Here is a 25,042-nt window from a genome sequence, read left to right on the forward strand (position 1 = left end):
TCGGTCGGCTCATTTTTGCGCCATATGCGCTTTTACAACCGGACCTAAAACTGTGGTCAACCACGGTTTGAGGTCCGATTGTAAAAGCGCATACGGCGCAAAAATGAGCCGACCGAACGTTTCACTCCGGCCGGCTCATTGAAATGAATGACATACGGGAGAGCATACGAAGGCATACGGGAGCGCGAGGTTTTAGCTCCCCCCTGCCGTATGCGCTCCCGTATGGGAGAAAACGTAGTGTGAACCCAGCCTAATCCAGTAGCACTCCAATGTAAAACAGTCACTTTCAACTGTAGCAAACATGTTTCAATGTTTCACTTAGAAGATGCAATGTGATTGATCACTGTTATCCACTTAAGTCCAACAACAAGTGTTTGTAGGATACCAGTGTTAGTGGCAAAGTATAGTTACAGTTGCCAAATCGATCACCACCCTGACATGGGTAGGAAGGTACCTTAAGTGCCGTAGTTGAAAGGATGTGATAATCCAGATAAATGGATCGCTTTGGTGTAAAGCACTGGATAGTAGATCGTAGGGTAAATATGCAAATGAGCAGGAGTATCGTATTATATATTTTCTCCTGTTCATTTCTGGGTCTTTTGGGGTTTTTCAGACCTACCAGTTAACCTCGGAGTAGATTATTGATTGAGCTGCACTGCCTCTCTGTTATTTATTGCATTTTAGGAATTGTCCAGAGTAAGAGCAAATCCCCATAGCTAACCTATCCTGCTCTGAACAGTTCCTGACATTGACAGAGGTGTCAGAGTGCACTGTGGTCACACAGAAAGGAAATTCAAAAAGAAAAACTTCCTCTGTAGTATAAATCATCTAAAAAGTACTGGAAGGATTTGGATTTTTTAATAGTAAAAGTAATTTACAAATCTACCAAAACAAAAGAATGTAGCATTCACTCACCGCCTAAACGGCTACTAAGTTCCCGGCAGGAAGGGGTCACGGGTCAACGTCTTCAGGAGCGCTCAGAGGCTACAACCGGATGAGGCCGGACGAAGCGCACAGCAGCGCGTGAAACTACCGGTTGTAGCCTCTGAGCGCTCCTGAAGCCCTGAAGACGCTGACCCGTGACCCCTTCCAGCCGGGAACTTAGTAGCCATTTATGCGGTGAGTGAATGCTACATTCTTTTGTTTTGGTATATTGGTACTTTATCTGGTCGCATGCACCCCGCAGGTACTATGGAGTAACTGGACCCTGACAACCACTGCAGTCCCCCAATCTTGGTATCACTCATATATGGAAGTTGCTCTCCCTTGTTTCTCTTTTCTCCTATACTAGGTTAATTTACAAATCTTTCATGTAGAAGAAGAATGAAGCAGTTGCCAATCCTCTGTTCAGCAAAGTTCTTTATTGCACACTCACAATCTGGGTTGCCCAGGGAGAAGACAAAAAAAGATGGCAAATCTTACCGTCACCAGTTGATTTAGAAGAAACATGTTTTCGAGTGGAGTACCCCTTTAAGGACCAATCTCTTTTTCGCCTTAACCCTTTAACCCCTTAAGGACCGGAGGTTTTTCCGTTTTTGCATTTTCGTTTTTTGCTCCTTGCCTTTAAAAAATCATAACTCTTTCAAATTTACACCTAAAAATCCATATGATGGCTTATTTTTTGCGCCACCAATTCTACTTTGTAATGACGTCAGTCATTTTGCCCAAAAATCTATGGTGAAGCGGGAAAAAAAATCATTGTGCGACAAAATTGAAAAAAAAACGCTTTTTTGTAACTTTTGGGGGCTTCCGTTTCTACGTAGTACATTTTTCGGTAAAAATGACACCTGATATGTATTCTGTAGGCCCATACAATTAAAATGATACCCTACTTATATAGATTTGATTTTGTCGGACTTCTGGAAAAAATCATAACTACATGCAGGAAAATTTATAAGTTTAAAATTGTCATCTTCTGACCCCTATAACTTTTTTATTTTTCTGTGTATGGGGCGGTATGAGGGCTCATTTTTTGCGCCGTGATCTGAAGTTTTTAACGGTACCATTTTTGCATTGATAGGACTTATTGATCACTTTTTATTCATTTTTAAATGATATAAAAAGTGACCAAAAATGCACTATTTTGGACTTTGGAATTTTTTTGTGCGCACGCCATTGACCGAGCGGTTTAATTAATGATATATTTTTATAATTTGGACATTTCCGCACGCGGTGATACCACATATGTTTATTTTTATTTTTATTTACACTGTGTTTTTTTTTTTATTGGAAAAGGGGGGTGATTCAAACTTTTAATAGGGGAGGAGTTAAATGATATTTATTCACTTTTTTTTTTCACTTTTTTTTTGCAGTGTTATAGGTCCCATAGGGACCTATAACACTGCACACACTGATCTTCTATGTTGATCACTGGTTTCTCATAAGAAACCAGTGATCAACGATTCTGCCGCATGACTGCTCATGCCTGGATCTCAGGCACTGAGCAGTCATTCGGCGATCGGACAGCGAGGAGGCAGGAAGGGGCCCTCCCGCTGTCCTGTCAGCTGTTCGGGATGCCGCGATTAGCCGCGGCTATCCAGAACAGCCCGACTGAGCTAGCCGGGAACTTTCACTTTCACTTTTAGCCGCGCGGCTCAGCTCTGAGCGCGCGGCTAAAGGGTTAATAGCGCGCGGCGCCGCGATCGGCGCTGCGCGCTATTAGAGGCGGGTCCCGGCTTCACTATGACGCCGGGCCCGCCATGATATGATATATATCAGAAGAGCAGGACGTACCGGTACGTCCTTGGTCCTTAAGGGGTTAAGGACCCGTGGGGGTCCTGAGACACAACCATTCACCCTTACCCAGCAGGAACGACTGATCAATCACTGTCCTGCTGGGCGGCGATTGGGGCGGAGATAGGGGCCGGCAGGGTTCCCCTCTGGAACGGCGGTGGCGGTCCCGGTGGCAGGAGTGGTGGCAGCAGCAGCGATGATCCGGCGGTGCAGGCGGCAGGATACAGCAGGAGGTGAGGCCTGTTCACCTCCTGCTGTTGCTTAACAACAACTCTCAGCATGCACAGCCAAAGGGCATGCTGAGAGTTGTACTTTTGCAACAGCTGAAGGCACACTGCTACAACTCCCAGCATTCCCTTGGGAAGTCTATGCATGCTGGGGGTTGTAGTGGTGCAACAGCTGGAGGCACATTTTTTTCTATGAAAAAGTGTGCATCCAGCTGTTGCATAACTACAACTCCCAGCATGCACAGAGTACCAAAGGGCATGCTGGGAGTTGTAGCAGTGTGCCTCCAGCTATTGCAAAACTACAACTCTCAGCATGCCCTTCGACTGGCAATGCATGCTGAGTGTTGGTTTTGCAACAGCTGGAGGAGACACATTGGTTGTGAAACAGTTTGTGCCCTAACAGTGTTTAGCAACCAGTGTGCCTCCAGCTGTGCCAAAAATACAACTCCCAGCATGTACTGAGAGACTGTACATGCTGGGAGTTCTAATTTAGCTGGAGGCACACTGGATGCGAAACACTGAGTTAGGGCACAAACTGTTTCAAAACCAATGTGTCTCCAGCTGTTGCAAAACTGTACAGGGTACATTCACACGGGCGGGTTTACAGCGGGTTTTCTCAAGTTTGAGATGTGGCAAATTTTCCGCTGCAGCTCAAACTCCCAGCGAGAAACTCACTGTAAACCCGACTGTGTAAATGTACCCTAAAAACACTACACTACACAAAATAAAAAGTTAAACACTAGATATACCCCTACAGCTGGAGACACCCTGTTTGGGAAACACTACCGTAGGGTATTTTGTTGGCGGATGCAAATCCCCTAAATAGGCCTCAAATGCGCATGGCGCTCTCTCGCTTTGGAGCCCTGTCGTATTTCAAGGAAACCATTTAGGGCCACATATGGGGTATTTCCGCACTTGGGAGAAATTGCGTTACAAATTTTGGGGGGGCTTTTTCTCCTTTAAACCCTTATGAAAAGGTAACGTTGTGGTCTACACCAGCCTGTTAGTGTAAAAAAATAAAATTTTTGTGGTGTTGCCCCATACTTTTTATTTTCACAAGCGGTAAAATAAAAAAAAAAAGCCCCTCCCCCAACTTTGTAACACAATTTCTCCCGAGTACGGAACTACCCCCATATGTGGGTGTAAAGTGATCTGCGGGTGAACAAGGCTCAGGAGTGAAAGCACACTATGTACATTTGAGATCTAAATTTGTTATTTGCACAGGGGTGGCTGATTTTACAGTGGTTCTGACATGAACGCAAAACAATACCGACATGTGACCCCATTTTGAAAACTACACCCCTCGAGGAATGTAACAAGGGGTATTGTGAGCCTTAACACCCCACAGGTCTTTGCCGAATTTTCGTTAAAGTTGGATGTGAAAATGAAAAAAAAAAAAAAATAAATGTTTTCACTAAAATGCTGGTGTTACCCTAAGTTTTTCATTTCCACAAGGGAGAATAGGAAAAAAGCCCCCCAAAATTTGTAACCCCATTTCTTCTGAGCAAGAACATACCCCATATGTGGATGTAAAGTGCTCTGCGGGCACACTACAATGCTCAGAAGAGAAGGAGCGCCATTGGGATTTTGGAGAGAGACTGTGTCTGGAATTGAAGGCCATGTGTGTTTACAAAGCCCCCATAGTGCCAGAACAGTGCCCCCCCCCATGTGACCCTATTTTGGAAACTATGCCCCTCACAGAATTTAAGGGGTACAGTGAGCCTTTACACCTCACAGGTGTCTGACAGATTTTTGGAACAGTGGTCCCTGAAAATGAAACCTTACATTTTTCATTTGCACAGCCCACTGTTCCAAAGATCTGTCAAATGCCGGTGGGGTGTAAATGCTCACTGCACCCCTTATTAAATTCTGTGAGGGGTGTAGTTTCCAAAATGGGGTCACATGTGGGGGGGTCCACTGTTCTGGCACCACGGGGGGCTTTGTAAACGGAATCATGAAAAGTAAGAGCATCCCAGAGTTATTAATGCTTAAAGTGACAGTGGTCAGATGTGCAAAAAATGGCTGGGTCCTACACTGAAAATTGGCTGGGTCCTTAAGGGGTTAAGGACCAGAGCATTTTTTGCACATCTGACCACTGTCACATTAAGCATTAATAACTCTGGGATGCTTTTAAATTATGAATTTGATTCAGAGACTCATTTTTAGTGACATTTACTTTAACATAGTGGTAAATTTTCGTCGATACTTGCATAATTTTTTGGTGAAAAAATCCAAAATTTCATGAAAAATTAGAAAATTTTGAATTTTTCTAACTTTGAAGCTCTCTGCTTGTAAGGAAAATAGACATTCCAAATAAATTATATATTGATTCACATATACAATATGTCTACTTTATGATTGCATCATAGAGCTGACATGTTTTTTACTTTTCTGAAGGGCCACAGTTTAGAGACCACCACACAGTGATCTCCAAACTGTGGCCCTCCAGATGTTGCAAAACTGCAAATCCCAGCATGCCCAAACAGCTGTCTAGGCATGCTGGGAGTTGTAGTTTTGCACCATCTGAAGGGCTACAGTTTAGAGACCACTGTATAGTGGTCTTCAAACTGTAGCCCTCATGATGTTGCTAGGAAACAACTCACCATCTTCCGCAGTCTGCACCAGGGAGCCGCATTGCCGTCCTCTGCCACCTCCAACAGATTGCCGCTTGTAAGTTACCTCCGGCACCGGTCACATCACGGTTCCCCCTGCTCTGCCCAAACTACAGTGGATGGGCAGAGCTGGCAACCGAACATTAACCCCCCGCAACTGGTCGGTCGCTTCTAACCGACCAATAGCAGCGATAGATGGGGTGGCACCCCTGCCACCTCACTTCTACCCCCGATCCCCCTTATTTTCCAGGTCACCGGAGACCCATATGACCCCGAATCGCTACAGATCGCCGGTCTGAATTGACAGGCAATTTGCAGCGATCGCTGACATGGGGGGGGGGGGGGGGGGGGGTGTCTCAGGATCCCTCCAGGGGTTTGCACGGGGTGCCTGCTGAATGATTTCAGCAGGCATCCCTGTGCTGTCCCCACCCGGTGAGCGTCGGGGACCGAAATTCCCATGAGCATACTGGTACGTCCGTAGTCCTTAAGTACCAGGGAGCCAGGGCATACCTGTACGCCCTTGGTCCCTAAGTGGTTAAAAGCAGTACAATAGTACAAAAATCTGTAACATGCATATCTTTTTAATCATATTGACCTAAAAAATAAAACATGTAATTTTTACCATAAAGTGCTAAACTGTAATTTTCGCCATTTTCTCATGCCCAAATTTTTTTTTCGGGTTTACCATACATTTTAGGGTAAAATGAATGACGTCATTACAAAGTACAATTTGTCACACAAAAAACAAGCCCTCAAATGGGTCTGTGAATAGTAATATTTGAGAGTTATGGATTTTAGAAGGCAAGGAGAAAAAACGAAAACGGAAAAATAAAACTGTGTTCTTAAGGTGTTAACAAGCTCTGGTAAAGTGAAAGCTGAGCTGTGATTGGTTTCTGTGGGCAAAATCTGTCCAGTTTTTTATCTTACACATTTTGACAAATCTGAGCTGAAATGCCTTTGATCATACACATGTGCAAAATAATCTGGTTTCTGATTTCAGAAAAAAAACTTAACAGGATGCTGCTTACCATGAGTTAAGGACAGATTCAGAGGTGATTTAGGGAAAGATTACTTTATGACAGGTACGCTTTAATGTACTCAGTCAGACTGGTGACCATAACCAGAGCTTTAAAAGAAAGACCGATTTCATTTTGAGAACTGAAGCTTTGGGTCCTTTGGGCTTGAATGAGCGGAGGAACCTAAACAATCTGTTATAATTAGGGATGTCCCGATACCATTTTTTTTTTAAGACCGAGTACCGATACTTTAATTCTAGTACTCGCTGATCCAAAGTACGAGTACTTTAATTTTAAAAGGGAATCTGACACCAGGGTGACGCGGTTTCTGGCGCTGCTTACCGTATGATATGTGGGTCCTTGTTGTGTACAATGGAGGCGACTGCTATAGTATGAGCCAAGATTTCTCTCTTCTCCATTGGACAGAACAGGGAATTTGCATTGGCGGTGAGAACGATGTCTCCGGAGCGATTGGGCCGACATTCACATGGTGAGCAGCAGTAGAATCCGGATCACCTGCACTATCTACCTATAAATTCAAGTTAGTGCAGACATTCGTAGTAGACTGCAGCCCCCCCCTATAGACCGCAGCAGCAGGGCCCCCCTTTAGACAGCAGCAGGGCCCCCTTTAGACAGCAGCAGCAGCAGGGCCCCCCTTTAGACAGCAGTAGCAGCAGCAGGGTCCCCCTTTAGACAGCAAGCCCCCTGTAGGCAGCAAGCCCCCTGTAGACATTAGCAGCAGCACACCGCTCACCTGCGGCTGTCCTCTGTCGGGTGCTACCGCTCCACTGCCCCGTTCTTCCGTCCTCCCGGTCCGCATCATGTCATCCTATGGAGGAGCATGTGACATATACGTCACTCCGCTTCCTACGTAGAGTTACGCTGGGACGCAGGGGAGGAGGCGGAGTGACGTAGGTGTCACATGCTCCTACATGGAACACTATGAAGCGGACGGGAGAACGGGGCAGCGGAGCGGCAGAAGGTATCGGGGACATTAAACGAGTCCCCGATACCATGTAAATGGCTAGTGTCGGCCCCGATACCGATACTAGTATCGGTACATCCCTAATAATAATTGTAAATTCTTGTGTGATTTGTTATAATTGTGTGTGTGCGTGCGTGCGTGTATACACATACACACACACACAATGTATGAGAAACACACTATACTCTACAGGTTGATTATGTGGATAGTTTTGATCTTTTGATAGTTTTGAGTTTTAAATGTGTGAACTTATTACTTGTTAATAAAGTTATTTTTTGTAACTAGATGTATTTAAGGGGTGGAGTCTAGTCTTGTGACAGGACTGTGATAAAGCTATTGTTATAGAGAAACAATTTTCGCCTGCTTTCTACACCTGCCAATAAAGCCGTTGCAGACTGGACGTGTGCTGCAGCATCGGTTTCTTCATTTCATATTTGTTTTACAAGAAGATTAGCACGTGTTGAGCACACCCCATTGCTGCAATATGCCTAAAAATCGAAGTCCACTTTAAAGCACAATGGATATTTTACCCCCCAGACGAATACCATAATAGTATAAATGATGACACTTGTAATGCAGCTGTACTTTTAGCTGCTCTTTATCAAACTATCAGCAGGAAAATAGTTTTATCGTGCGGTCAGCAAAAGTCGGATAGGCGTAGCTGGGGATCGCAATGCCCCACCTCCGCCAAGTCTATCCCCTGTAAGTGAGCACTGGGACTGCTGTGTGAATGACACACAGGTCCCCACCCCCGATGTTCATGATGTGCGGGCCGGCGTGACTCCACTTAGCCTTGACATATTATGTGCATGTTTATGATCTACAGTGCCCGTACTCTTCTTTTCCTGGTGCCGGAGACGCGCAGCTTCTGCTTTCACTAGTGGCAGAGAACAGCGCTTGTGGCAGACAACGGGAGTGAGCGCTTTCTCTCTGCCTCTAGTGAAAGCAGAAGCAGCGCGTCTCTGGCACCAGGAGAAGAGTACGGGCACTGTACATCATAAACATGCACATAATATATAAGGGCTCAGTGGAGTCACGCCAGACCGCACATCATGTACATCGAGGGTGGGGACCTGTGTGTCAATCACACAGCAGTCCCAGGGCTCACTTACAGGGCATAGGCGTGGCGGAGGTGGGGCATTACAATCTCCAGCCACGCCTATCCGACTGTTGCTGACCGCACAATAAAACTATTTTCCTGCTGATAAAGAGCAAGAAAAAGTATAGCCGCATTACAAGTGACATCATCTATACTATCATGGTATTAGTCTGGGGGGGGGGGGGTACAATATCCATGACAGTTACGCTTTAAGACCTAATAATCTGCCCATAGATCAGATTTAACTTAGGAAATCACTCCTCAACTCCTGGAACTTCAATCAATCAGAAGGAAGGGGCCGGAGTGCCAAGCCCCCCTTTATTGATTATAGAGGCACAGAGCTAAATATACAAATGCCAGGAACGGCAGCTCAGTTCCATTAGTTCAACCCCCATGATGGTCTATTGATGGAAAGTCCTACACAATCTTTTTATTAGAATGTTTTTCAGGCTCTCTTTACATTATAGCTGCTACTAACTTTATGAAAGAGTTTTCCCTTTTCATGAAAAAAAAAAGGACTATATAAACGAGCAATGAGACATTAGAATGAAGTGGTGAAATAAAGATCTACCTTGCAAACTTGGTGCGGAGGGAACCTGTGTTTTGGACAAGGCAGAAAGAATGCTTTCAGGAGTTATTTCCACTTTAGAAAGAATATTTGCCAAAGGGTTTGGTGCACTCTGAACTGGTGGCTTCACAGCTGCACCTAGATTAGATGTTGGTGTTGTAGGGGTACCAGGTGAAGGCTTGGCTGCTGGGCTTACGCCTAAAAGAAAAGATAACGTGTCAATAATGAAGAACACATTCACATAAATTAATACATTTCTATGTGTTGCTGTCACACAAATTCCTACTGAATACATAACTACACAAACAGAAGAACAGTCAGGTATTCAGCTCACGCCTTTCCTTGTTTGATCATTTATGTTGCCAAATAGATAAAATAAAATATTGCAGATCTGGTTTTAATTTGCAAGACAAAACTCACCTGTTTTCATGACAGAGGTTAGGCTACTTAGGATGGAACTGATCTTCCCCAGGTCTACATTGGCCAAGTTTGGCAATGCGAGGGGAATTGATGGGGGAATAAGTGGAGGGGTTACGGTTTTAGCAAGAGATGGTGTTACTGGAGCAGATGTTGCAGCTGTCACTGTAGGAGTGAGGGCTTGTGCTGGTGCGCTGCTGGTGATGGGTGAAGGTGATGGAGATGAAGTTACAACAGGAGTTGTGGCTGTGTCATCACTTTGTTGTGTGGTTGCAGGAGAGCCGACTGTGTCCTTTAAGGTTGATGCCACTGACTCTGAAGACTCCTTTCTTTCTTCAACTACAAGATAACAAAATAAACATTACATTTACTAAACTACTTGCATCACAAGAATGAGCAGTGAGTACTTCGTAAAGGGTCTGCAACTGAACGCTGACATTAACATGAATGTTAAACAGCATAAAGTGATCCCTCAAGATACAATATTAATTAGTTCCAGGACGACCATTGTATGTTGAAACCATGTTGAGACCATAACTCTATGGAAACCTGGTTATTGGTTCTGAAGCCATCAAAATGTCATCCAGAAATAGGAAAAAGTGAGGATTAAAGAAACGTAAGTAGATAACTACTACAGATAAAGCAAATCCTTACATATAAAAGTAATAAAGATCTGCTGGGAGCTGTAATCACTGTATGAAGAGGACAGGAGCTTCTTTGGGGTCCTGTACAGTACACAGTGTCCTAAAAATTTAACATGGAGCCGCCCTCACCTGGTGTCCAAAGGAGCAGCTAACCCTGGCACAGTAGGGGGCGCTACCAGACAGCCAATCAGTGCATGCACTTCAGTAATTTTTTATTTTTTTTTACCAGTGAATGCCCATTCTGATTGGTCAGTTCTTCCTGACATTCACATGTTTCACAGATCTGGAATGTCCGTTGCATTGTATGTTGAGTCTGGTTTCAAGTTACAATGGTCCAGAAAAGACCATTGTATGTTGAAGCTATTGTATGTTGAGGCCATTGTAAGTTGAAATACAGAAACAAAGATTCATTTCTAATCTTCTCTTTAAAGTTTAGTGCATAAGGAGGCTCAAGAAACACCTAGGCAATTGGGTAAACTTGATATATTCCAAAGAAAGACATTTAATGACATTTGTCAAATTATTCTTGGAAGTTCAAAATGGCAGAGACCCAATGTCTTTTGCTTGGTTAACACACATTTAAAACAAGAGATTGAGCACATTCCAGGATTTCATAAAACCTACACAGTGATTTCCCTTCGCAGTTAGTTCCTACAATTGTGATTAAAATATAGTGTAGACTAAATATGAGTTCCAGCACAATACAGCAACACATTCATTTCCTCCAAGAGGTTACAAGCAGTCACTTTACTGTATTTTAAAGGGCTTGTCCAATGAAAATGATCTTATACCATATTCATAGAATAGGGAGATAAGTATCTGATGACAGGGGATTTGACTGCTGGGACCCCCGGCTCCCATTGAGAACACGTGCTGTAAACGGCACGTGCTGTAAACGGCACGTGCTTTATTTGTCGGGAGCATCTCAGATGCACGAGTGTTATTTCCTACCCTGTAGAGTAAGTATTTGATTGCAGTGGATCCTATCAGTTTGACCCCTCACAATCCCCTGTGGATATAGGGAAAGGTTTTTATCATACACCCACCCATCTCTAAACTGATAGAGCTGGTGTACTAACAGTCATCACATCCACTTGGCCAAATTGAGTTGATGCTGCTTATGCATAGGCCCTGCAAGAGAACATTCCTAAAATAGCTGACAAAGTGCACTGCAAAGCTTTAAAAATATTTTAATGTATCCTTAAAATGTAGAGTCATATCATACCAATTATCTGTGGCATTTCTTCATCTGCATCCACATCAGACAATTCCATGTCCTCCACAATGCGATTGTCCTTAGGGGGTTCAGGTGAATCAGAAGGCACTGGCTCTGTTTCTGGTGACAATGGGCTCATGTCTCCCATTCCTTGAAATGGGGACTCTGAGCCAGTGGGAGAAGGGGCATCTAAGGTTGGTGATTGCACAGGAGACTCCTCAGGATCAGGTAGAGTTGCCTTTAGTTGATCAAGCTTTTTCTTTAAATTATTCACTCGATTAGCAAATGTTTTGTACGCCTGTAGACAATAAAAGTATAGTTTCACAAATCTGTATTTCACGATGATCAGATTCATGGGACATGCAACGTGAACGCTTTAGGTGTCCGTTACAGGTCTGTCAATGTCAGTAGAATAGTGGTCCCCAATAATTGTTTGCAGCAGAGGCATTTAGAGCCACCCATGGTGATCTTTAGTACAGACCATGAGAGAAAGAACTGAACAATCCTTTCTTTGGTTCCCCCCTGTTCAGAAGCTGCTTTAGCATATAGCAAGGGGTTCTCAAAAAGAAAAAAAATCACTTTAATAGACACCATCTCCAAAGCTCAAGCAGCATAGTGATTTGGATACAAGCTATTCAGCCTAATGATTACAACAGTGTTTCCCAACCAGGGTGCCTCCAGGTTAGGGATCGACCGACATCAGTTTTTTAGGGCCGATACAGATAATCAGTGGAGGTTAGGGCCGACAGATAAGGTATACCGATATTCCGGTATAAGTTATCGGCTATTTATCCCCCCCCCCGCGACAGCGCTGCAGATCACTGATTTAAAGCAGGCGCTTTAAATCAATGCACTGCAGTGACTTTTGCGGTGCCATAGGCCGCCACCCGCTTCTCTCCCCCTGCCTGTCCGGGGGTCCTGAGTCCTATCACCCCCCCACTGCGTCGCACCCCCCACCGCACCGCCCCACCCCATTGCCTCCCCCATCCCCGGTTTTATAATTACCTGCTCCCGGGGTTCACTCTATATCTGGCTCCGGTGGCGTCCTCCTGAGCTGTCACTGTGCGCACTGACGGTGACGTCACGTCGCGCACGTCACTCGTCATTACGCACAGCAGGAGCCAGAAGTAGCGTGGGCCCCGGGAACAGGTAATTATAAAACCGGGGATGGGGGAGGCAATGGAGCCGGGGCGGTGCGGCGGGGGTGCGACGCGGTGCAGTGCGGGGTGGGGGGTTGGGTCGGTCGAGGTGCGGCGGGTCGGAGGGGGTGGTCGCGGTGCATTATTGGCTTATCGGCAAGGCAATTGCCGATACCGATAATGCCCAAAATCGTGATTATCGGCCAACCCGATAATCAGTCGATCCCTACTCCAGGTGATGCAAAACTACAACTCCCAGCATACCTGGACAGCCTTTGGCTGTCCAGGCATGCTGGGAGTTGTAGTTTTGCAACATCTGGAGGCACCCTGGTTGGGAAACACTGGATTACAATGTACTTACATTCACTACCACCTTGACTTCGCGGTACTGAGCTTCATAGAATATTCCTGCATTCTCCAAAGATTCTGGCAAGGAGGGTCCGTTTTTAACCTGCTTGTCCAGGAGGCCAACAAACTCCTCAAGCTTTGCACTTGCTTCTTCAAAATCCTTAGAAAACTTCTTTCCTCCAGCTTTATCTGGAATAAAAGGAAGATGCATAAGATCACAATGGAAAGCCTGTGAATATCTTGGGCATTAAAAAGTCTATCAATCCACAGCAATGGTTTTACATACCTTTTAGGCGTTTTAGAGTTTCTGTACTGCAAACATCTACTCTCATATTTGAGAGTTGTTTTTCCTTGAGCTCAACATTATCTAATGAACGCTTGTAAGACAGCAAGTCATCAATCAGACTTTGAGGCTATGGAAATAAAATAAAAAATACATTTTTGTTGCACAACTGAACAAAAACTGGAAAACTTTTTAAAGACGTTCAAAGTCAATAAAAACACAAAAAATTTACACTTTTTTTTATTTTTTAAGAAAACCTTGTCAGAAGTGTCACGTTGCCAGATCCACAGGCTGCATAAACAGACAAGGAGCAGGATTACAACAAACTATGATTTATTTTGAAATCCTTGATAATTTCAGAGAAATTGTAGTTTTAGAAGCTGCCATGAACAGGCTTAAGCAGTCTGAGGACCACAGCCCCCTCCCCACGCATCAATTCAAGACAGCAGAGTGGGGAGCAGTTGCCTGGGACCACCTTGACTAGTTACACTGCTCCTGTGGCTTTTAAAACTAAGACTCCGAAATGCTGGACAGTTTCAGAAAGAATCGTATGTTGTGATACCACTCTTGGTTTTATGCTGTCCATTGTTAAGACGACATGAAACCAATGTCCGGTTCTTTTTAAAATAAAAAGTAACCATTCACGTAAAGTAAAAAAAAAAAAAAAAACTTTTAGGCAGAATGTGAACTCTATGTCAGGAGGGGGACCCAAATGACAGATCTTTTATCAATTAGTTTGTATCATTAGGGAGACAGTTTTTTTGCAGCAGCTTTCTACACTACAAGTGGGGAGATTAGTTAAAAGCCCTTAGGGCACATTCAATTATTCTTTGACATTATTCCCTGCTTGCCTTTCAAGAGACTTATTTTTCTATCCACAGACCCATCTGAGGATTTTTATTTATTTTTATTTTTTGCACAACCAAAAGTAAAAGAAATAAAAAGAAAAGCCTTTTAAAACAAAATATGTTTAAAACTGCAGTATTCTGACCCCTATAAATAATTTTCTGTATACAAGGCTGTACATATCTTTTTTTTAACCAGAAGCTCTAGTTTTTGTTACATTTGTGCATATGCCAATTATTTTTCTTTTTTGGAGATGCGATAAAAAAAAAATACAAAAAAAAAAAACACATACATATACATACCTGATGGGGACTTAAAATGTGTAAATAAAATAAACAAAAAATGATACAAACAAACAAGCCCCAGTATTTCCACGTGCAGAAATGTCTGAACTACTGAAGCATAATGTTTGATTCCATGCGGTGAATGGCATAAATGTGAAAAATTAAGCCCAGAATTGCTGATATATATAACCATAAACCGTATGGAGCATACCATACTGGACTGCCAAATACATGGCGATCGGTTAGGGGGACAGTCATTGCGGCGCTGTGATCGCTACGGATCACAGGGTTAATGACGCCTAAGGGGTTATGACAGACGAGATCACAGTTTTCCATCATTGACTGTAAATGCACTTTTTGAACATAGAAGCTGTCAGTGTCTATACAGTGGGTGCAGCTATTTAAATATAGCCTATTTTCAGTAAGGGGGTAAAATGTACAATCTAACAAGGCATATGTGGAAGGGAGTTGTTCTTTTCAGTTTATAAGACTTCATAGTATTCTTACCCTGAATTCAGCCACAATCTTCGATTTCAAGACTGCTTTAGGATTTACCGGAGCGGCTAAAATACAGAAATAAAAACAATAAAAAAAAGCAACTTAATACAGAATTACTGAAATGAACCCTCGAGGACCAAAACAATTTATATTTCCTCTCTTGAAATGTATAGAAGGATTAGTACTATTCTGGCCCTTATATAATATATATGGTATTTATTCACCAGTTTTCCCCTCTGCTGGCTTCCTCTCTAGTATTCAGTTGTCCATAAGCTAGTGGGTGCGGACTAGCCTCTGTGATGCCTTCCATACACACACACAAACCGAGATCCTGCTCTTTAATATGAAATATGACTTTATAGTACAACATAAGCAGCAGTATGTAGGACATTATAGGGCAGAACAGAGCAGTCTGAGCTGTCCAAGCACAGGGGAGAGCTCTAAAAACACAGAAGAGACTAACAAACAGGAGACTTTGCAAGAGACAACTAACACTTCCCCTCACATCTCTCTCCACCTCTCAAACTTGTATGGGCAGCATGTACCAGATTACTACACCCATGACAGATTTTAAAGGGGTACTCGGCCCCTGGACATCTTATCCCCTACCCAAAGGAGAGGGGATAAGATGTCTGACCCCCGCAATTTCTCCTGCAGCACCTCCTATCATCTGGTGCACGGAGTGAGCTTCGCTCCGTGCCTGATGAATGGTGATGCAGGGGCCAGAGGATCGTGACATGGCGGCCATCACACCCCCTTCCATAAACTTGCATTGAGGGGGTGGGGCGTGACGTCACGTTCATGTCCGGCCCCTGCATCGCCAGTCATCAGGCTCGGAGCGAAGCTCACTCCGTGCACCAGTTGACAGGGGGTGCTGCAGGAGAGACCCCGGGGTTTCCAGTGGCAGGACCCCCGCAATTAGACATCTTATCCCCTATCCTTTGAATAGGGGATAAGAAGTCTATGGGGGGAGTATCCCTTTTACTTTTTTTATGAGTGAATGAAGAGTTAAATGTGCAAGTACAGTGTTGGTATGGTGGCAGGATACACTAATACAGGATACAAGTGTATCTTTATCAACTTTGTTACCCTTTTAAAAAAAAATGTCTTACATTTCCATGTACTATTATTAATGTAGAGTTTGTTAAAACGACTAACCATTTAATGTTTAAATATTTCTGATTTTTTTTTAGGCAATTCTCTACAGGCTGGAAAAAATCTGCCATCCCAGTCTTCACTGCTTTGCCTGCTGCAATGAAGTGAAGTAGATTGTTCACATGATGTGCAGCCAATCAGTGGCCTCCGTGGTCTCTACTTGCATGTATGGAACATGACCACTGAGGCAGGTGACTGGCTTTATTATCATATGAACAATGTATGAGAAGTCATCGCTGCAAGCACTGAGGAAACTTTGTGGATTTAGCAGTAGTTTTTCTCTTTAGTCAGTTCCTTCTTGTACAGCAATTTCTAAAAATCCTAAACAAAACATTTTAAAATTTACATTCATTATTATTTTAAAACTTTTACATCTTAATACAGTGGTGATCACAAAGGGGTACTCCACCCCTAGACATTATATCCCCTATCCAAAGGATAGGAGATAAGCTGTATGATCGCAGGGGTCCTGCTGTTGGGGACCCCCCACGATCTCTGTTGAGGCATCTCAATCATCCGGTGCACAGAGCGAACTTCGCTCTGTGCCGGATGACTAGCAATGCGGTGCCGGACACTCGTGGCATCACGGCCACGTTCTGCAAGAAAAGGCTGTAACCACCTGTACACACTGACATACGAACTCTCTGCAGTAAAATGCCGCTTTTTATGCTGCACAGTTTTTGATAAAGAATGAATGCACGGAACATGGTGAGCGCAATTGTATTTTCTGCATGAACGCTGCTGCACTGTACCTTCCATTCCCGACAATAGAGCACAACACACAATGCTTTCGGTGCTATTGGAAGTTATGAGCTACTCATAAAAGTGGTCGTGGAAGAGAAGGGGTAGCAGTGCCAGCTGCTTTTTCTTTATATATTGGCCTAATTCTGATAATCTTTATGTACTGTAGTCCTCCCATTCCCCTTATCACTCTAGTTACCTGTCTTTGAACCATCTGCAGCTTCACTGTGTCTTTCTTGTACACTGGGGCCCAGTACTGTACACAATATCCATATGTGGCCTGAACAGTGATTTGTACAGTGGTAGAATTATTTACCTATTGTGGGCATCTGTGACTGAAGCCTCCGTCACTTTTCTATTTTGAGTAGCATGGGAACTGGAAATATGCTGGACCCCATATTTCATACAAAGGATTATAACTCTTTGGATTGTTAAGAGTGTTTCCCCTCACTGTGTGGTAAAGGTAGGCAGTCTAGGTTCAGCGTGAGGAGGCCTGGTATTGTTTGGGGAAAAGTAAAGGGGTTTCTGCTACTATCAAGGGGGCCTTTTATAAAGGGGATGATAGATACGGAAAATGGGTCTTGCGCTGACACTTCGATCAAGAACGTTTATTATCCATATAGCACAATTAACATAAACATAAAAAATAATGCGTTTCTGCTTTGGACTGAAACCTTTCTCAAGTATTTGTATCTGACTATAAATCACCATGTGCGCCAGGAGAACGTTGTATTTTTTTTTACAATTTAACGCCAAACGTTCCATTTTACACATATAGATTACGATGCAACATGAATTATGCAAGGAATAAATGTAAGGACCTTTATCACATCAATATTGTAATCATGTGTGAGACTCCCACAACACATTATACCCCACAAAGATTAAATCATCAATCACCACAATAAAATCTATGAAAATGAATATTTTTATAAAATAAATATACAAAAGAACAACGTATCCGGTATTCAGAAGAGATGATAAAAGTCTGCATGTGACCATAATGATATACATGTATGACACAATGGCACAGTACTGTTTCAACATGGGCAGGGAAAGGGTCACCTCCAGTTTTCAGAGGTTTATACTAGATCACGAAATGCATAAAGCAAGGTGTTATATCCGGGAGATACCGACTGATGAAGGCATGAAAACATGCGTTTGGGGTTTCAACACCTCACAAATCTATTAGGCAACATGGGTAAGTGAAGTGTTGGTGCCTTAGGGACCATTTGTTGTTAGGCATATTCTTTCTGAAATTCCACAGTGGCTCAGTTGTTATCACAGTTACTCCTGCAGCGCTGAGGTCCTAGATTTAAAGGAAAATCTGCACTCACCGATGGCTGGAGGAAGTACATTCTTTGTACGAAACTGAGCTGTCGCCCAGATTCCCCCCCCCCCCCCCCCCCCACAGTTTGTCTCCCTTCCTATTGTTTGAGAGTATTTTGTATATGCAATAAAAGCATGAAGATTTGAAGTTCCGGTGAGTGCCGATTTTCCTTTGATTCTCTATCAACTGTACTACTTTGATTACTTTGCAATTAGAGCACCACTATCACTTCACTACAGCTAATTCCAGCAGCACCCTGTTTCACTGATCCAGCACAACCGCAGTGCCGCACGCACCTCTTCACATATCGTCCTGGATTCAAAACTCACCAAGGACAACATCTGCAAAGAGTTTGTATGCTCTCCGTGTTTGCTTGAATTGTCTCCCACACTTTAAAAACATACTGATAGTAGTAAATAGATATTATAAATATGCATGCGAGTGTGTGTGTGGCATTTTTTTAAGCATCTGATTGTTGAAAGAATTAACTCCAAACTGTTCTACTTTATGTACCTACATAATGGCATACATCAGCACCTTCTGTCAAGTGGGAAGACTTTAAATACTTATACACATTAGAAGCACACAGTTAAACACAGAAAGGCAAAGCAGCAACTTACTTTCTGGTGGTTTCTCTACAGGTTTAGCACGGGAGCTTTTGCTTCTTTCGCTTCTTTCTCGTTTATTCCATCCACCACCTAAATCAAACATTTAATTGAGAAACTGAAATTTCAGCAAAGAAACAACCAGAAGTTAGAATTTTAGGTGAAGTACAACAAAGTCTGCTTTCCCCTTCCTGTAAAATGACATCGAAAAGATCAAAGAAGGTCTTACAATAGCCTAAATGCAATAGCTTTAGTCTATTGTTGTCTACGAGTACTGCCAAAAAGCATATAACTGAATGCTGTTAAAAGCAGATCAGGCAAGAGGGCAGCCCACACAATGCACAAAAATAAAATAAAAATGACAGTGAGAAAATATAAACATATAGGAGGAGATTTATCAAAACTTGTGCAGAGGAAAAGTGGTGCAGCTGCCATAGTTACCAGATTGCTTATTTAATTATTACAAATGCACTAATCATGTACATGATATTGCAGGAATGGGTTAAATTACATTTTTGTGAGCAATAGCACGAATATCAACAACAACAAAAAAAATATATTACAACTTACCTAAAGCAGATTTAAAAGAAGCAATAGTCTCTTCATGGTAAACATTCCTGTCCTCCCATATTTTAAAGACCCTTTCAACAGATTTGGACACAGATGGATCCCTTTGGAAAAATTATTGTCAAAAAATCAATTTCACACTGTACTGGTTATATTTTTGTATAGAAGTAACAAGGCATGTAAAAAAATGGACCTTAGAAAATGAAAGCCTTATCTCTTATGTAAAATGATAAAATAAAATTGCGGTGGAATAAAGGCACAGAGCAGGGACCGGTAAGTATCAGTGTCACCCGCACTACAAGCCTTGGTGAGGTGGATGACAAATTCCCTTTAACCCCTTAAGGACGCAAGGTTTTTCAGTTTTTGCTTTTTCATTTTTTCCTCATCACTAGAGATGAGTTAAATTACAGTAAATTCGATTCATCACGAACTTCTCGGCTCGGCAGTTGATATCTTATCCTGCATAAATTAGTTCAGCTTTCAGGTGCTCCCGTGGGCTGGAAAAGGTGGATACAGTCCTAGGAAAGAGTCTCCTAGGACTGTATCCACCTTTTCCAGCCCACCGGAGCACCTGAAAGCCGAACTAATTTATGCAGGATAAGTTATCAACTGCCGAGCCGAGAAGTTCGTGACGAATCGAATTTACTGTAAGTTCGCTCATCTGTACTCACCACCTTCTAAAAATCATAACTCTTTCAATTTTGCACATAAAGTTCCATAGGATGGCATATTTTTTGCGACACCTTTGCGCTCCTTTGCAGTGACATTAGTCATTTTACCCAAAAATCCACGGCGAAACGGGGAAAAAAATTAATTGTGCGACAAAATTGAAGAAAAAATGTCATTTCGTAACTTTTGGGGGCTTCTGTTTCTACGCAGTGCATTTTTCGGTAAAAACAATACCTTATCTTTATTCTGTAGGTCCATATGGTTAAAATGATACCCTACTTAAATAGGTTGGATATTGTCGTAGTTGGGAAAAAAATCATAACTACATGCAGGAAAAATGTTAATTCTCATCTTCTAACCCCTATAACTTATTTTTCCACGTACGGGCCGATATGAGGACTAGTGTTCTGAAGTTTTTATCGGTACCATTTTTGTATTGATCGGACTTTTTGAACTTTGGAATTTTTTTGCTCGTACGCCATTGACCGTGCAATTTAATTAACGACATATTTTTATAGTTCAGACATTTCCGCACGCGGCGATACCACATATGTTTATTTACTGTTTTTTTTTTTGTTTTTTTTATTGGAAAAGGGGGCCATTAAAACTTTTATTAGGGAAGGGTTAAATGACCTTTGTTAACTTTTTTTTCACTTTTTTTTGCAACGCTATAGCTCCCATAGGGACCTATAACACTGCACACACTGATCTCTTATGCTGATCCCTGCAAAGCCATAGCTTTGTATGGATCAGCGAGATAGGAGCTCGATTGCTCAAGCCTGTAGCTCAGGATTGGAGCAATCAAACCCAGATCGGACACGACAAAGCAAGGTAAGGGGGTCTCCGCTCGTGTCCTAGCTGATTGGGACATCGCAATTTTATCATAATGTCCCGATCAGCACGACTGAGCTGCCGGGAAGCGTTTACTTTCACTTTCAGACGCGGCGGTCAACTTTGATCGCCATCTCTGAAGGGTTAATAGCGCACGGCACAACAATCGGTGCCGCGCAGTTAGCCCAGGGTCCCGGCTATAAATAGCAGCCGGGACCGACCCGGTGTGACCCCCTTTTAAACACCGGGACCGGGCGTACAGGTACGCCCTACGTCCTTAACAGGATCATAAATTTGCCCAATTCCATACAAAAAAAAAATTATAATTTCAACAGGATGCAAAAACCATGATGTGCACAGGCTCTTATTTAATTGGCAGATTTAGACCTTCTTGTAAGAAATTCTGCCTGAAGTTTTAGGGATCACAATGTTTCTCCTATAGCAAAGTATGTACATACCTGACAAGAGAGGCCGCTTCAGGAAGCACATCAGCAAATGTGTCACGATATATTATTGCATTTTTCCTTTTGCAATTCTGTATGATATCATTTGCCAAGTAGAACAGGTTCAGCCTGTGTGAGAAGCCAGCTGTGGGGGGGAAATAAAAATTAAAAAAAACACGTTAAATGATTCAAGAATGGATTAGCATGCATAAGCAGTACATGAAACACTTACATTTTAAGGGTGCGTTCCCACGTGAGTATTTAATGCTGCAGATTTGCTTCAGTAGATTTTGCTGCCCATTGATGTCAATGGGCAGCAAAATCAGCAGCAACAAGTCTTCTGCAGATGTGCAGTAAAAATAAGCACGTGTAAACGCACCCTTAGTGAAAAAAAAATTAAAAAGTGAAGTCAGAAAATAAATGGTGGAGTGAGGCTGCACAGATGTTTGCAGCTCTAGTTTTGCAAATGATTGTGGCAACAATATAGTCTCACATGCATATGCATAGCACTGAACAGTAATAGCAATCTAGTGATTGTTCCGGATAATCCCTTAGGCTGCATTCACACCACGTTTTGTACATACGGGTGCCGGATCCGGCGGGGCAAACCGGGCTCTCCCATACCCAGGCCGGATCAGCCTGTGACTCCATTCACTTTAATGATCCGATCGGAGTCAAACGGTGACTCCGGTCGGCTCAGTTTTGACCAGTATACGGTTTTGGACCGGACCTAAAACCGTAGTATACTACAGTTTTAGGTCCGGTCAGGAAACCGCATACGGGTCAAAACTGAGCCCGCATAATTAAAGTAAATTGAGTCACGGGCTGATCCGGCCGGGGTACGGGAGAGCACGGTTTGCCCCGCCAGATCCGGCACCCGTATGTACAAAACGTGGTGTGAATGCAGCCTTATAGTGACATCAAGAAATCACAAATACAACTGATTGCGCAAAAAACTAGCTCTCATATGGGTAATAAAGAAAATCTGTCACAAGTTTCACCCACACTAACCTGCTAGTACCGGCTAATAGTGCCGGTGATCCCGTGCATATGCCCATGTCGGCGATCGCCGGTCAATTCAGACCGGCGATTTTCGGCGTATCCGGGCCATACCAGTGTCCGGTGACCTAGCGAGAAACTCACTGTAAACCTGCGCCAGTGCGAATGTACCCTAAAAACACTACACTACCACATAAAAGGTTAAAACACTACATATTCACCCCCTTACACTGCCCCCCCCCCCCAAATAAAAATAAACATCGTACAGCAGTGTTTCCAAAACAGAGCCTCCAGCAGTTGCAAAACAACTCCCCCCAAGCATTTCAGGACAGCCACTGACTGTCCAGGCATGCTGGCAGTTTAGCAACTGCTGGAGGCACCCTGTTTGGGAATCACTGGCGTAGAATATCCCTTTGTCCACCCCTATGCAATCCCTATTTTAGTCCTCAAATGCGCATGGCGCTCTCTCACTTCAGGAGCCCTGTCGTATTTCAAGGAAACAGTTTAGGGTCACATATGGGGTATCTCCGTACTCAGGAGAAATTGAGTTACAAATTTTGGGGGTGTTTTTCTCCTTTCACCCCTTATGAAAAGGAAAAGTTGGGGTCTACATCAGCCGGTTAGTATAACATTTTTTTTTTCTTTTTTACACTAACATGCTGGTGTTGCCCCATACTTTTTATTTTCACAAGAGGTAAAAGGGGAAAAAAAAGACCCCCAATTTTTTTAACACAATTTCTCCTGAGTATGGAAATACCCCATATGTGGGCGTAAAATGTTCTGCGGACGCACAACAATGCTCAGGAATGAGAGTGCACCATGTACATTTGAGGCCTAAATTGGGGATTTGCACAGGGGTGGCTGATTTTACAGCGGTTCTGACAAACGCAAAAAAATACCCACATATGACCCCATTTTGGAAACTACACCCCTCACGGAACGTAACAAGGGGTATAGTGAGAAACTTTTTTTTTACTAAAATGCTGGTGTTACCCTAAATTTTTCATTTTCACAAGGGAAAATAAGAAAAAAAAAAAGCCCTCCAAATGTGTTACCCCATTTCTTCTGAGTAGAAAAATAATCCATATGTGGATGTAAAGTGCTCTGTGGGCGCACTACAATGCTCAGAAGAGAAGGAGCGCCATTGGGATTTTGAAGAGAAAATTTGTCTGGAATTGAAGGCCACGCGTGTTTACAAAGCCCCCATAGTGCCAGAACAATGGACCCCCCCACGTGACCCCATTTTGGAAACTACACCCCTCACGGAATGTAATAAGGGATGCAGTGAGCATTTACGCCCCACAGGTGTCTGACAGGTTTTTGGAACAGTGGTAAGTGAAAATGAAAAATGTAATGTAAATGTAACATGCTGGGAGTTGTAGTTTTGCAGCATCTGGAGGTCTGCAGGTTGAAGACCACTGTATATGCTATTCTTCCGCTTTCCTTACCTGGCTGCGCTTCGGCTGTCTTGCAGGCTGCGGTCAGTGAAGCAGATGAGTGACGTCCTCTGCCGGCTCCTCTGCGCGGCATTAGGGATGTCACTTTTCGGCAGCGACTACAGGAAATGAAAAGAGACGTCACTGATGCCGCGCAGAGAAGCCGGCAGAGGACGTCACTCATCTGCTTCACTGACCGCAGCCCGCAGGACCCCCGCCTGACCTGCTGAAGCGCAGCCAGGTAAGGAAAATAAACAAAACTATGAAAAGCAGGGAAAAGGGGGAATGACGAGGGAGGAGGGAGGTAAGAAAAATGAAAAGTAAAACTGTCACTTGTTTTCTCCCGCACTATCCACAGGTACTGGGGGATAGTGCAGGAGATGCTGATTAAAAGGTAGGGCAGATCCGGACAAGGTCATTTTAATCAGAGTCTCCCCGCACTATCCACCAGTACCCGTGGATAGTGCGGGAGAAAAAAAGTAACAGTTTTACAGAGCGGGGAGGAGACGCCGCTTGTCACTGATTTAAAGTGGCCGCGACCGTTCTGCTAATACTTAGCAAACAGCCGCTGCTGCGGCCACTTTAAATCAGTGAACAGAAGACTTCTCAGTGTATAACACGCACGCAGGCTTTTTGCCTTAAAATTAAGTTTTAAAAATGCGTGTTATATGCCAATAAATACGGTTTGTCATGAAAGAAAAAAACTCTCTGAATCAGAATGAAAAGTAAAAGCATCCCAAAGTTATTAATGCTTAAAAAGTGACAGTGGCCAGATTTGCAAAAAAAAGGCCTGTGTCCTTAAGGTGAAAATGAGCTGCGTCCTTAACGACGAAGGACGTAAATGTACTTCCTGGTGACCTGGTACATTTACGCCCTATGCATAACCGCGAGCATCGGAGCGATGCTCGCATTATGCGCGGCAGGTCCCGGCTGCTGATAGCAGCCAGGGACCCTGTCCGTAATGGCGGACATCCGCGATCGCGCGGATGTCCGCCATTAACCCCTCAGATGCCGTGATCAATACAGATCATGGCACCTGCAGCATCGCGGTACTTTGAATGGATGATCGGATTGCCCGCAGCGATCCGATCATCCAGCATGGCGGCCAGAGGTCCCCTCACCTTGCTCCAGCCGTCTCCCGGGGTTTTCTGCTGTGGTCTGCGATCGAGCAGACCAGAGCAGAAGATGACCGACCGTGCTGTGCCCTATGCATAGCACTGAACAGTATTAGCAATCGAATGATTTCTATAAATAGTCCCCTATGGGGACTATTAAAGTGTAAAAATAAAAAAGTAAAAAAAAAAAAAAAAGTGAAAAACCCCCTCCCCCAATAAAAACGTAAATTGTCCCA

General features: G+C 43.5%; 1 protein-coding gene across 1 annotated transcript in view; it reads right to left on the minus strand.

Moving 5' to 3' along the window:
* RPRD2 (regulation of nuclear pre-mRNA domain containing 2) overlaps positions 1–25,042 on the minus strand; it is a 73,583-nt gene that overhangs the window by 6,982 nt on the left and 41,559 nt on the right. Inside the window, exons 2-10 of the mRNA XM_056546352.1 lie at positions 21,272–21,401; positions 19,317–19,417; positions 18,762–18,839; positions 14,925–14,980; positions 13,291–13,417; positions 13,018–13,193; positions 11,527–11,815; positions 9,661–9,996; positions 9,244–9,438 (exon numbers count right to left, since the gene is read on the minus strand). Coding sequence (XP_056402327.1) covers positions 9,244–9,438; positions 9,661–9,996; positions 11,527–11,815; positions 13,018–13,193; positions 13,291–13,417; positions 14,925–14,980; positions 18,762–18,839; positions 19,317–19,417; positions 21,272–21,401 — 1,488 coding nt within the window. The remainder of the gene's footprint in view (positions 1–9,243; positions 9,439–9,660; positions 9,997–11,526; positions 11,816–13,017; positions 13,194–13,290; positions 13,418–14,924; positions 14,981–18,761; positions 18,840–19,316; positions 19,418–21,271; positions 21,402–25,042) is intronic.

Source organism: Hyla sarda, chromosome 11 (genome assembly GCF_029499605.1).
Source record: "Hyla sarda isolate aHylSar1 chromosome 11, aHylSar1.hap1, whole genome shotgun sequence".
NCBI classification, from domain to species: Eukaryota; Metazoa; Chordata; class Amphibia; order Anura; family Hylidae; genus Hyla; species Hyla sarda.